Source organism: Lutra lutra, chromosome 12, assembly GCF_902655055.1.
Source record: "Lutra lutra chromosome 12, mLutLut1.2, whole genome shotgun sequence".
NCBI classification, from domain to species: domain Eukaryota; kingdom Metazoa; phylum Chordata; class Mammalia; order Carnivora; family Mustelidae; genus Lutra; species Lutra lutra.
This window is the reverse complement of record NC_062289.1, coordinates 71,191,732-71,204,455: the sequence shown is the minus strand read 5'-3', so window position 1 is coordinate 71,204,455 and position 12,724 is coordinate 71,191,732. Positions and strand designations below refer to the sequence as shown.

The window sequence follows — 12,724 nt, the reverse complement described above, 5'->3', positions numbered from 1 at the left end:
ACCCATGACATGTTTACACAGCTCCTCCCATAATATGTGAGGGGCTGTTTAAGGTGCTTCAGGAGCCAGGAGAGCCCAGGGTGAATAAAACAAAGTTCCTGATCTCAAGGAGCTTACCTTACAGGAATGAATATGTACAAAGTTATAGTAAGTGCTGTAGAGTATAAAGTACATAATGGTGATGCAGAATGGGTGGGGATACACCTTTAGGAAGGGTGATCTGGGAAGGCAAAGCTCTGAGGGAACATATAGAAACATGGGAGACACCCCTTCCACACGATCACGCTGAGCTAGTACCCGCACCTGGAATCGGGTCGCAACCTCAGCTGCGCCTGCCGCCTGCCACTGCCTCCAGACCATGGACCCCTGCAAAGTGAGCGAGCTTCGGGCTTTCGTGAAAATGTGTAAGCAGGATCCGAGCGTTCTACACACCGAGGAAATGCGTTTCCTGCGGGAGTGGGTGGAGAGCATGGGGGGTAAAATACCACCTGCCACTCATAAAACTAAATCAGAAGACAGTATCAAGGAAGAAAAAACCAGATAGTAAGAAGGCGGAGGAAAACATAAAGAAAGATGAACCATCAAGTGAGGAGAGTGATCTAGAAATTGACAATGAAGGTGTGATTGAACCAGATACCGATGCCCCTCAAGAAATGGGAGATGAAAATGTAGAGATAACCGAGGAAATGATGGATCAGGCAAATGATAAAAAAGTGGCTGCCATTGATGCCCTAAATGATGGTGAACTACAGAAAGCCATTGACTTGTTCACAGATGCCATCAAACTAAATCCTTGCTTGGCCATTCTGTATGCCAAGAGAGCCAGTGTCTTCATCAAATTACAGAAGCCAAATGCTGCCATTCGAGACTGTGACAGAGCTATTGAAATAAATCCTGATTCAGCTCAGCCTTAAAAGTGGCGCGGGAAAGCACATAGACTTCTGGGCCATTGGGAAGAAGCAGCACATGATCTTGCCCTTGCTTGTAAACTGGATTATGATGAAGATGCTAGTGCAATGCTGAAAGAAGTTCAACCGAGTGCCCAGAAAATTGCTGAACATCGGAGAAAATATGAGCGAAAACGTGAAGATCGAGAGATCAAAGAAAGAATAGAAAGGGTTAAGAAGGCCCAGGAAGAACATGAGAGAGCCCAGAGGGAGGAAGAAGCCAGACGACAATCAGGAGCTCAATATGGCTCTTTCCCAGGTGGCTTTCCTGGGGGAATGCCTGGAATGGCAGGGGGGATGCCTGGAATGGCGGGAATGTCTGGGCTCAATGAAACTCTTAGTGATCCGGAAGTTCTTGCAGCCATGCAGGATCCAGAAGTTATGGTGGCCTTCCAGGATGTGGCCCAGAACCCAGCGAATATGTCAAAATATCAGAGCAACCCAAAGGTTATGAATCTCATCAGTAAATTGTCAGCCAAATTTGGAGGTCAAGCATAATGCCCTTGTGACAAATAAAGCCCTTGCTGAAGGAAAAGCAACTTCGATCACCTAATGGATGTCGCAATAATACAAACCAGTGTACTTCCGACCTTCTCATGAAGAAAGCTGGGGTGCTGTGAAGAGAATCCCTACCCCTCTGCTCCCCATGCAACTGAAACATTCTACAATTGTTGCCATTAGGATATTCATTCAGATAATGTTTTCCTACTAGGAACTACAAACTTTAAACACTTTTTAAACCTTAAAAATATTTAAAAACATATTAAAAGGGTGTGTTAGTCCCTACATTTTTCTTTAAAAAAAAAAAAAAAAAACATGGGAGAACATTCTGGGCCCTGGAGATAGCAAATCAAGTGAATGTATCATACAGTAGGAGCATGCCTGGTCTGTATGTAAGTTCTATTCAAACTGCTTCTATCTCCTCAGTTTAAAGGGAGAAGACACTGGAAGTGTAAGATGTTATGACTCATCCATGACCTTGGAAGTTGCTTAAAAATTAGAATTTTCTGGGGCACCTGGGTGGCTCAGTGGGTTGGGCCTTTGCCTTTGGCTCAGGTCATGGTCTCTGGGTCCTGGGATCGAGCCCCACATGGGGAATCTCTGCTCAGCAGGGAGCCTGCTTCCCCCTGCCCTCCGCCTGCTTCTCTGCCTATTTGCGGTCTCTGTCAAATAAATAAATTTTTTAAAAAAATCTTAAAAAAAAATTAGAATTTTCTATAACACTTCTCGAGAAAAGTCCCAGAAGCAACTGCAGAGATGAGGTGTCTGTCACTGCAACAGGGCAAGACACCACAGAGGATTCTTAATCGGCATGGACCAGTCCTTATTCTCAGGAGGCCCTACCAACCTAAGATTCTGTAATGGGATTCGCTAAAGAAAGAACACTTAATAGATGATTAGTCTCTCCCTTCTAAACAAAGAAAATGTGTAGGAGTACTCTTCTCAAGTGATTGTGAAAACTATCAGAAGCACAGCTGCAAGGCAGAATGTTCCCCAAATGTAGAAGACTACATGGATGGAATTGTGTTGTAGAAGCCCAAGAATTAGAAAAAGCTAAGAAGGGACACTGGGCACTGCTTTTCCTCTGGACAGAGGAAGAACATCCTCAGAAATCATGCTTCTCTCTGGGACATGTCGGTGTGTTAGAGAGCCATGTTTTCAGTCATCTGCTAGCTGCCATTGGAGGAAAGAGGGAGCTGAGAATGGAGGACTCACAGCCTAACTCATGGATGGATAGGAGGATGCGATAAAAGGCAAGACCCTTTTTACAGTAAATGAACGAACTTATTTATAGTCTATCTAGTTTCATTAGCAAGTCAAGCTCTTACCCGAATAGGCTAGTATTTGAAACATATTTGACTTGAATTTGTAACTACTTTCTTGCCCCTCTGCCAAATGAGAAAATAAGGTGCACTATTTAAAAATCATACCTAGGGGCGCCTGGGTGGCTCAGTGGGTTAAGCCTCTGCCTTCGGCTCAGGTCATGCATGATCCGAGTCCTGGAATCGAGCCCTCCATCGGGCTCTCTGCAAGCAGGGAGCCTGCTTCCCCCCCTCTCTCTCTGCTTGCCTCTCTGCCTACTTGTGATCTCTCTCTGTCAAATAAATAAATAAAATCTTTCAAAAAAATAAATGAAAAATAAATAAAAATCATACCTAATGAGTGCTGTGAATTGTGTAAGACTGACGATTCACATACCTGCCCCCTGAAGCAAATAATACATTATATATTAATTAAAAAACCCATCACACCTAAAATACTGCTCAGCAACCCTACCCCACTTGGTATGACTCAGATATGAGAGTCTCAGTGGTTTCCAAATACCAAATTCTCTCACAAGATAATTTGTTACTACTGAGTAAATTTTATTTTATTTTATTTAAGACTTTTTTATTTACTTCAGAGAGAAAGAGTGAGAATGAGCTCAAGGAGGGAGGGGCAGAGGGAGAGAGAAAGAAGTAGACTACTGGCTTAGCACAGAGCCTGATGCAGGGTTTGATCCCACCACCCCAAGATCATGATCCGAGCCAAAACCAAGAGTTGGATGCTCAACCAATTGTGCCACCCAGGTGTCCCCCACTGAGTAAAATTTCAAAGGTTCACTGCAGGATCAGAAGGTCACCCAAAGCAAGAGTCCTTGGGGCAGTCTTCAGAAAATGGTGAAAACTCACGACATTAGAGGTAAAATTTTAATCTATTACCAAGCTGTAAGAATAAAATAAGAGGGGTGCCTGGCAGTCTCAGCCGGTAGAGCATGTGACTCTTGATCTTGGGGTTTGAAGTTTGAGCCTCAAGCTGGGTGTAGAGATTACTAAAAAAAAAATTTTTTTTAAAAGATTTTATTTATTTTGGGAGAGCGAGTGAGCAGAGGCAGAGGGAGAAAGAGCATCTCAAGCATACTCCATGCTGAGCACAGAGCCCCACGTGGGGTTTGATCTCACAACCCTGAAATCATGACCCAAGCCAAAAATCAAGAGTCAGACACTTAACCAACTGAGCCGCCCAAGTGTGCCCCCCCCTTTTTTTTTCCCCAAAAGGATGAAATAACAGCCTTGAGAGTTATTTGAAAGGTTTTCAAAAAAAAATTTTATTTTCATAAATTAACACACATAACAGTGGGAATTTTAGAGTCACAAACTACCAAACAGAAAAGGAACTGCAGGGGCATCTTGTATGCCAATGTTACCGAAAATGTACAAATTTCACTGAACTATTGACCATGATAATATATAAACACTTCAGGCAGCGATTTACTGGCCCAGACCAGCCCAAGGAGATGCTGAGGCCTCTCACCAGGAATTCAAAGCCAATTCAGCACCAGGGAGGGGCTCATGAAGACACACAATGAACAAGCATCAAATCTGAGAATATGCTGTGCTAGACGGAGGGCTTTATGGGGGGACCCTCACTTTATAATCAAATTAGCATTTGCTGCTCAATTTCTGGTTAAATGATAATGTGAAACTTTGATTTTTGTGAAACTAAGCCTTCCTCCAAAGTCAGCTGTTTACATTAAGAAGTGCAGTTGTGGTAAGGGGCCCTTCCCGTGGATGAATCCAGGAAAGGCTATTCTATACCTCTGGCCAATTATTTAGACTTTGGATACCGCTACCCACCATGTGGTGTTTAAGAGGTCCTTTCCATGATACCAGGGGAAAAGCTTCCAGAAACAAAACAAAACAAGGGAATTAAAGAAAGCACCAACTGGGTACTTCTCCCTCGGGTGGTGGGAGAAAAGTATCACTGACTAAAAGTTGGTCTTTCGCAGATCTTACTATACATGGAATTATGAGATGGAATCCCAGCCTGGGGATGGAGCGCTGGCTGTGCGTTCCATTAGGCTGTGCCAATGCCTTGGCTCTGCTGCCCTAGTCCCGCACACTCCACAGGCTCTCAGTCTGGTGGGCAGGGAGTGAACCCTGGGGGGAGGGATCATGCCCAGATGGTAGGATCTGGAATTTAGCTCAGGTTGGCTCTGGTGCCCACGCAAAAGACCCTTTCAGGCAAAACTGTGACAAAGTGTCATGATTTTCACAGCTCGTGAAGGAGCACTGAGTTTTGGGATTCACAGCATGAGTTTCTAAGCTCTTCAGGCTCCAAGTAAGGCAAACGCTACATGTCTTTCCATTGTACCTCCCTCAGCTGTAGCTCTTAGAGTAAGGTCACTAAGAAAAAGTGGACATAATCTGCTTGAATAAGTGATGAGGTACATTTAAACGAATGGAGAAATGAAGCTGGAAAGGTGATCAAAAGAGAAGGGGAAAGTGGGTGGGGAGCAGATGAGAGGAAAATGTAGCTATAAACTGAAAGATGGGGAAAACAAAAACAAAAACAAAAACCCAAAAAACAAAACAACCACCCATCTTTGAAGTTTCAGTGAAAAGCTGATGGGCAGAACCCTGATTGGACCTGAGATTTCTCCTCTCTTTCCCGTATTAAAAACACTAAACCTCTGGAGTTGAGTTATAGCTGAGTAAATCATAGTTAATTGTAACTTCCCACCACTTGGGGTAGGAAGTCCCCATACTCAGAAGTTGTACCAGCCTCCAACCCAGGAGACCTCCAGTAGCTCTGGCTAGGTGGTGTGCCAGCAACCGACTAATGCCTCCCATTGCAGGCAGCTTCCACAGGCTCCGAGGACCACAGAAAGCATTGAAGCTGGCCAGGCCAATGATGAAAATGGATGCTAAGACAGGCTGGCTGAGCGTGGTTAGAAGTTGATGTGTTGACTTCAGGCAAGCAATTTCAAGTTTGCAATGGGGGCCCCTTCTTAACTTTGGAGCAGGGGAAAGCCCCTAGTCAGGGGTCAGGCCAAGATTTTCAAGGATAGGCAGGGCTGCCTCAGAGCTGCTTCTCTCCCACACGGCCAGGACAAGGAGAGAGCCCAGGCCTCACTTCCTCCATCCCTCCAGTGTTCCAAATCACTGCTCCTGGCTCTTCTAAGTGCCATGCCTATAAAGGGCAAACTTGAAATTGTGTTTCTGTAATGGTGGTGATGCCACAGCTGTGCCCACTCAACTTCAGTCTGGTGGATGACATGGCTGCCACATTACTAACTTGTCTACACTGGCAATGGAGCTGGCAAACAGGGCTCTGTTGAGTTGCTGGGAGTTTACACGCTGTCCAGCAGCACTCCCTAAAAACATCTGTTGGAGGATGCAATGGATTACTAATCCCACTCCTTTAGGCAAAAAGACAGAGAGAAGCATTTAGTGTCCAAGGACCTTGTCCCAGGAAGGGAGAGGTACTGAGGTGAAACACAGGTCGTGTCTATACAGTCTGGGCAAAGCGGATGTAGAACGACAGAATCTGGTTCACATCATTCAGAGCCAGTGTGGAAGTGTGGCCCTCTTCTAATGCTATTTGGCCAAGGCCTTAGAAGCCTCCGTGGTCACCAGGTATGTATCTCACTTACTAAATGCTATGTCTGAGGCAGTGGGCCTAGAAGACAGACGTGGCACTTTTTTTTTTCTTGCTCATGTCAGTTCTTCTGCTCCAGTGCGGCATAGACTGTCAACCTGCAAAGGAAAGGCACATAGAGACCCCCCGCCCCCACCCATCTCCCCATCCACTCACAAATGGGGAGACAAAGGAACCCTAGGAGACACACTCCAGGACGGCACCACTCATTCTTCTCTAACAGACTGGCTTTGAAAATATCTCTGGAGTTCTGACAGTCTCGAGGGGCGGATGCTTCCCAGCAGAGGCTCCTAGGAGAACGGGAAGAGGTGACCAGTGTCCTGAGGCTGGGTGTCGCATCTCACTCACCAGCCAAGGAATGTTAATTCTCTGAACTTTAGTTTTGAGAGCAAGAGAGAAAGAAAGATAAAACACAAGGGAAGGAGGTAGGGGGAAGCAGGGCAAGGGCACACAGGAGTTAAGTGGAAAAGGAATGACACCTCTGGGCCTGGCTGACCCACATAGTGTCCTTCTAAGCCACGGACTCCCGCAGGCCCACATAAAGGACTCTGCTAACTCTGGCACTCCACAAAATTTCCAGTAGGTTTGACACAGCCCCAAATACGATGGTGTCCTCAGTGAGGGCTGGTGGTAGAATTTCATGATCCCACCACAAGGATGCATCACTGGGTCTGAACCATGCCCTGTCTCACTCCCCACTTCTGGAGCACACTCTGGGTTGACCTCTATCACAGCCTGAGCTGTTATGCCCAATTTTGTTATATACTACCACTTCGGATATAACCCATTAAGACCAACATTCATATTTTTTAAAATGGCTGGGAGGAAAACCTGCTCTTCCTCCCATCATTAAAATAAACACATCAACTTAACGAGCAAGAATGAGAACCCAGATGAAAAAGTACTCCCTCTAATGAGTTACACTGGAAGGTAGAGATGGGGAAGGGGCTGCTTGAAACACATGATGGAAAAATGTCTCTCCATTGTCCCAAACCATGCACTGATACACTGGGTCAAATGCCTGTCATATATTCTGAAGACGTGTATTGTCTTTCTCCTTGATGTCTTAAAAATTTTGTTTTAAAATCACATTTAAAGGCTCCAAACATGCAGCAATAATACAAAAAAAAAAAAAAAAAAGAAATAAAACAAATGAAAATAATCAACACCACAACATTAAAAAGTGCAACTTACTTCGAATGGGGCCTGGACGGGCTCCTCTGGCACTAGTGACCCACAGTCACAGAGGGGAGAAAATGATGGGAAAAAGCCACACACACGCACACGCACGCACGCACGCACACATGGTTCTAGGCAGACAGACTCAGAGGATTAGGAAACACAACAGCTCATCTTTCCTCAACTACTGAAATGAGCCGGTGTGACCACACAAGACAGGACGCCAGGTCCCCCTCCCTAGGCCATGTCTCTAAATAATCTTGGTCTAGCACCACCGTAAACAATGAAGAACTTTCACACGGACGTGCAAATGCTGTGAGTCCTTGGAATCCTAGTGTTACTGAAGGTGTGCTGTGTCCTCCTCCTGAGGATGGCGAGTGGGGGGGGGGGAGGAGGCCAGATGTCATTCAGGACCATTTCTAGGATAAAGGGAGCATTCCTGAGGTTCAATACTCAGCAGTAGAAGTAGAGGACCCTCCTTCACCATTTCCTAAAAAGGTTGCACCTTAAAATAGGTAAAAATCCATGGACTGCATCTTGAGTAGTTTGGGTGGTAGGGCAAAATTAGGCAACTTCTTCCAAGGAGCCTGGAAAACCTAAAATTGAGACCCCCAAACTGAATTGCTTCTCAACAACCAGATGGTCGCTCCTGATCCTCCTCTTCCTTGGCAAAAAATGTCTCCAATTCCATGAGTTTCTGTATCAACAGAGCATCGAGCTCCCGACTCTGCAGAGCTGCCTTCTGCGCCCTGGTAAAGCTGCCTGCCACCTTGACCTTACCACGAGCTCTCCTCTTTCGTGGGACGGTAAAATCCTGAAATTCTAGAACTCGTTTTCTCTTCTGTTGGCTGATTGAGATTAGCGTACCATTTCGTTCCTTAGGTTCCTCAAAGATGGTCTCCAAACACCTGAGAGCAAAGCACAAAAAACAATCAACACGCTGACTCATGTGGCACGTCTCCTGGGCCACCAACCCTTCTGGTTAACCGGGGCTAAAACAACTAACAACTACTTACTCAACTGTCTCCTCTGGCCAATATTTCTCTCTTTTGTCTGAAAATATGTATATATGGGTATGTAATATATGAACACATAGTGAAAAAACTGCAGCTGGACAAAAGGGTAAAGAATAAAAGGCCAGCCCTTGTCAGCAACACCAGCAAATTTTTTTGTGTATCCTCCCAAAAGTCATTCAATGCACAGACACACATAAATAAGCATTTATTATCAGAGGTGAGCTCTTTTACGTAAAATGCCAGAGTAAACATTTTAAAATTAATAAGCCACATAGGACTCTACTACATACTCTTCTTTTTGTTTTTAAACAACTCTTTAAAAATGTAGAAACCAAAAAAAAAAAAAATGTAGAAACCATTCTTTGCTCATAGACTATAATAAAAAAAAAAAAAGGAAAGAAAAGAAACAGGCCATTGGCTGAATTTGGCCTGTAGCCTGTTGACCCATGACATTTATCTTCCACTTTGAGTTTTTTCCCTCTTACTCAAATGGTAGCAAATTACGTACACTATCTTATGCACTGTGCCTCTCTGACTTGCTAATAACTTTTTTTTTAAAGAAAGATTTTATCTATTTGACGAAAAGAGACAGAGAGCACAAGCAGGGGGAGCAGCAGAGGGAGAGGGAGAAGCAGCCTCCTCACTGAGCAGCTCGATCCCGATTCATCTTTTTTGTTGTTGTTGTTTTTAAATAATTTTTTATTTTTTAATTAACATACAATGTATTATTAGCCCCAGCGGTACAGGTCTGTGAATCGCCAGGTTTACACACTTCACAGCATTCACCATAGCACATACCTTCCCCAATGTCCATAACCCAACCATCCTCTCCCTCCCTCCCTCCCTCCGGGCAACCCTCAGTTTGTTTCTGATTTATCTTTTTAATGACTATACAGTACATTCCATTATAAGGCTGGATTACAGTTTAATCAAAACTAGATTAGTGGATATTTTCAGTTGTTTCCAATCCTTTCCTATTATTTAGTAATGCTGCAATGAATAATCTGTACAAACGTCTTAGAGCAAATGTTCAATTTACAGGATAAAATCCTAGAAACTCTCTTGCTACAACCTGAACACAACAGGAATTTAAAAAATGTTCCCTGACTTAAACTGAATTCAGACTCAAAGGCAGCCAATGAAATCTGTTCTGTATTTGGAATCATATCTGAAGACTGACCATTATTAGTCCTGAAGAAGAGAGCTGGCATGTTTGCTAAGAACACAAGTACAAATTGAAATAAGACGTTTTCTGTACCTACATCACTCAACACACATTCTTGTCCCATCCTACCACCAACCCCAGTCCAAATGCTGGGAAGTAAAATAACTGAACATAAAACCCTTTCTGAAGTGAAAGGATTGGAGATTTGCATTGATCATTTCAGAAGCCCTCCCAGTCTATTAACTCCTACTCATGTACCCACCTGTTTGCAGGAGGAGACTTATAATTTTTATTGGTATAGATTTCTTCTAAACTAAACTCCTTTTTCTTTAACCTGAAAAGAGAACAAAGTAAGTCCTTCATGCTTTTTTTTTTTTTTTTTTTAAGATTTTATTTATTTATGAGAGACAGAGAGTGAGAGCACAAGCAGGGGAGAGGGGAGGAATAGACTCCCCATTGAGCAGAGGATCCTGGGAGCATGACCTGAGCTTAAGGCAGATTCTCAACCAAGTAAGCCGCCCAGACGCCCCTCTCCACTGAAAGATAAACTCCTCAACGTGAGGCAGGAATCCATCAGAATCCTAGAGGAGAACATAGGCAGTAACCTCTTCGACATCGGCCACTTCAACTTCTTTCAAGATATGTCTCCAAAGGCAAAGGAAACAAAAGTGAAAATGAACTTTTGGGACTTCATCAAGATCAAAAGCTTCTGCGCAGCAAAGGAAACAGTCAACAAAACAAAGAGGCAACCCATGGAATGGGAGAAGATATTTGCAAATGACAGTACAAAGGGCTGATATCCAAGATCTATAAGGAACTCCTCAAACTCAACACCCAAAACACAGATAATCATGTCAAAAAATGGGCAGAAGACATGAACAGACACTTATCCAATGAAGACATACAAGTGGCTAACAGGCACATGAAAAAATGTTCATCATCACTAGCCATTAGGGAGATTCAAATCAAAACCACATTGAGATACCACGTTACACCAGATAGAATGGCCAAAATTAATGAGACAGTAAACAACGTGTGTTGGAGAGGATGTGGAGAAAGGGGAACCCTCTTACACTGTTGGTGGAAATGTAAGTTGGTGCAGCCACTTTGGAAAACAGTGTGGAGATTCCTCAAGAAATTAAAAATAGAGCTTCCCTATGACCCTGCCATTGCACTACTGGATATTTACCCCAAAGATACAGATGGAGTGAAAAGAAGGGCCACCTGTACCCTAATGTTCATAGCAGCAATGGCCACAGTCACCAAAATTGTGCAAAGAAGCAAGATGCCCTTCAACGGATGAATGGATAAAGAAGATGTGGTCCATATATACTATGGAGTATTATGCCTCCAACAGAAAGGATGAATACCCAACTTTTGTATCAACATGGACGGGACTGGAAGAGATTATGCTGAGTGAAATAAGTCAAACAGAGTCAATTATCATATGGTTTCACTTATTTGTGGAGCATAAGGAATGACATGGAGGACATGGGGAGATGGAGAAGAGAAGGGAGTTGGGGAAAATCAGAGGGGGAGACGAACCATGAGAGACTATGGACTGTGAGGAACAAACTGAGGGTTTTGGAGGAGGTCTTTCAGCCCTTCTGCAATGAGTTTTAGATGGCTCATCTGCACAGCACAAGCTAGATTTTTCTTTTCTAGGCTGCCAATTTTCAGCTTTATGAAATTTTGTCCATTTATACTTACTGGCAATGATATAACTGTATTTGTATCTATTATTATATTTTACAGCTTCTTTTAATCCTACCTTTTCAATGTTTTTCTTCTCCTTGACTGTTTACTTTCTCTTTTTTATCCCCCCCTTACTGGCTTGGAAATTATACATTCTTCTTTTAGTGGTTGGCAAGAATTTCAGTAAGTATTTTTAACTTAGAAAATGAAGTATATCATTTTTACCCTTTTCCCAAACACAGGTCCCTGGAATTTTTTTTTTTTAATATTTTATTTATTTGTCAGAGAGAGAGGGAGAGAGAGCGAGCACAGGCAGACAGAATGGCAGGCAGAGGCAGAGGGAGAAGCAGGCTCCCCGCCGAGCAAGGAGCCCAATGTGGGACTCGATCCCAGGACGCTGGGATCATGACCTGAGCCGAAGTCAGCTGCTTAACCAACTGAGCCAACCAGACATCCCAGGTCCCTGGATTTTTTTTTTTTTTTAAATTTTTTTTTTTAAAGATTTTATTTATTTATTTGACAGAGAGAAATCACAAGTAGGCAGAGAGGCAGGCAGAGAGAGAGGAGGAAACAGGCTCCCTGGCTGAGCAGAAAGCCCGATGCGGGGCCTGAACCCAGGACCTGGGATCATGACCTGAGCCGAAGGCAGTGGCTTAACCCACTGAGCCACCCAGGCGCCCCTCCCTGGAATTTTTAATCCCAATCAAACCCATCTCAATTTGTATGTTACTCGTGTTCTATTTTGTCTGTCTCCCTTTTCATTTTGTAATTTATTTGGTGAAGAAACCAGGTTGTTTGACCTGTGGCTTCCCCAGTCTAGATTTTCTCGATTACACCTACACAGTATCATTTAACCTGTTCCTCTGACCCAAACATATGGGAACTACTATAGGTATTTCCTACAGACCGACGATTAGATACAAATGATATAGATGCATAATCAGATTTAGGTGTTTTGATAGGAAGATTTTTAGATGGTGGTATATACTTAAATCATGAGGGACCTGTTGTTGACTTTTTTTGCAATACTAATAGCCACTGAAAAAGGTTGACTACACTTATTACTTCTTTAGGGTCATACATGGTGATAGTCTATCACTCCTCCAATCATTAGGTAGAATTCTTCTGTCTAAATTGAAAAACCTCATGCTCATCAATTACTTGGTAATCCTGAGGTACAACATATGCAGGAAAAACAAATCATACCTGGTTCTTTCCCCTTATTTACTGATTTCCAAAACAATTAATTGGTTCTCTAATCTCATCCAAATATGGCCAATGGATTGTAGGGGCATCTGGGT

The 12,724-nt window shown here is 43.5% G+C and overlaps 1 protein-coding gene and 1 pseudogene across 10 annotated transcripts in view; one reads left to right on the top strand and one right to left on the bottom strand.

Moving 5' to 3' along the window:
- The first annotated feature begins 343 nt into the window (after nucleotides 1–343).
- LOC125081720 (hsc70-interacting protein-like) lies at nucleotides 344–1,623 on the top strand (annotated as a pseudogene).
- A 2,387-nt stretch (nucleotides 1,624–4,010) lies between these two features.
- PRR14L (proline rich 14 like) overlaps nucleotides 4,011–12,724 on the bottom strand; it is a 58,581-nt gene continuing 49,867 nt past the window's right edge. For all 10 annotated transcript variants that reach the window (XM_047696465.1, XM_047696464.1, XM_047696472.1 and 7 more), the window contains 2 exons: nucleotides 9,991–10,062; nucleotides 4,011–8,455 (listed from right to left, as the gene is read on the bottom strand). In XM_047696465.1, the coding sequence (XP_047552421.1) occupies nucleotides 8,176–8,455; nucleotides 9,991–10,062 (352 nt within the window). In that variant the 3' untranslated portion in view covers nucleotides 4,011–8,175. The remainder of the gene's footprint in view (nucleotides 8,456–9,990; nucleotides 10,063–12,724) is intronic.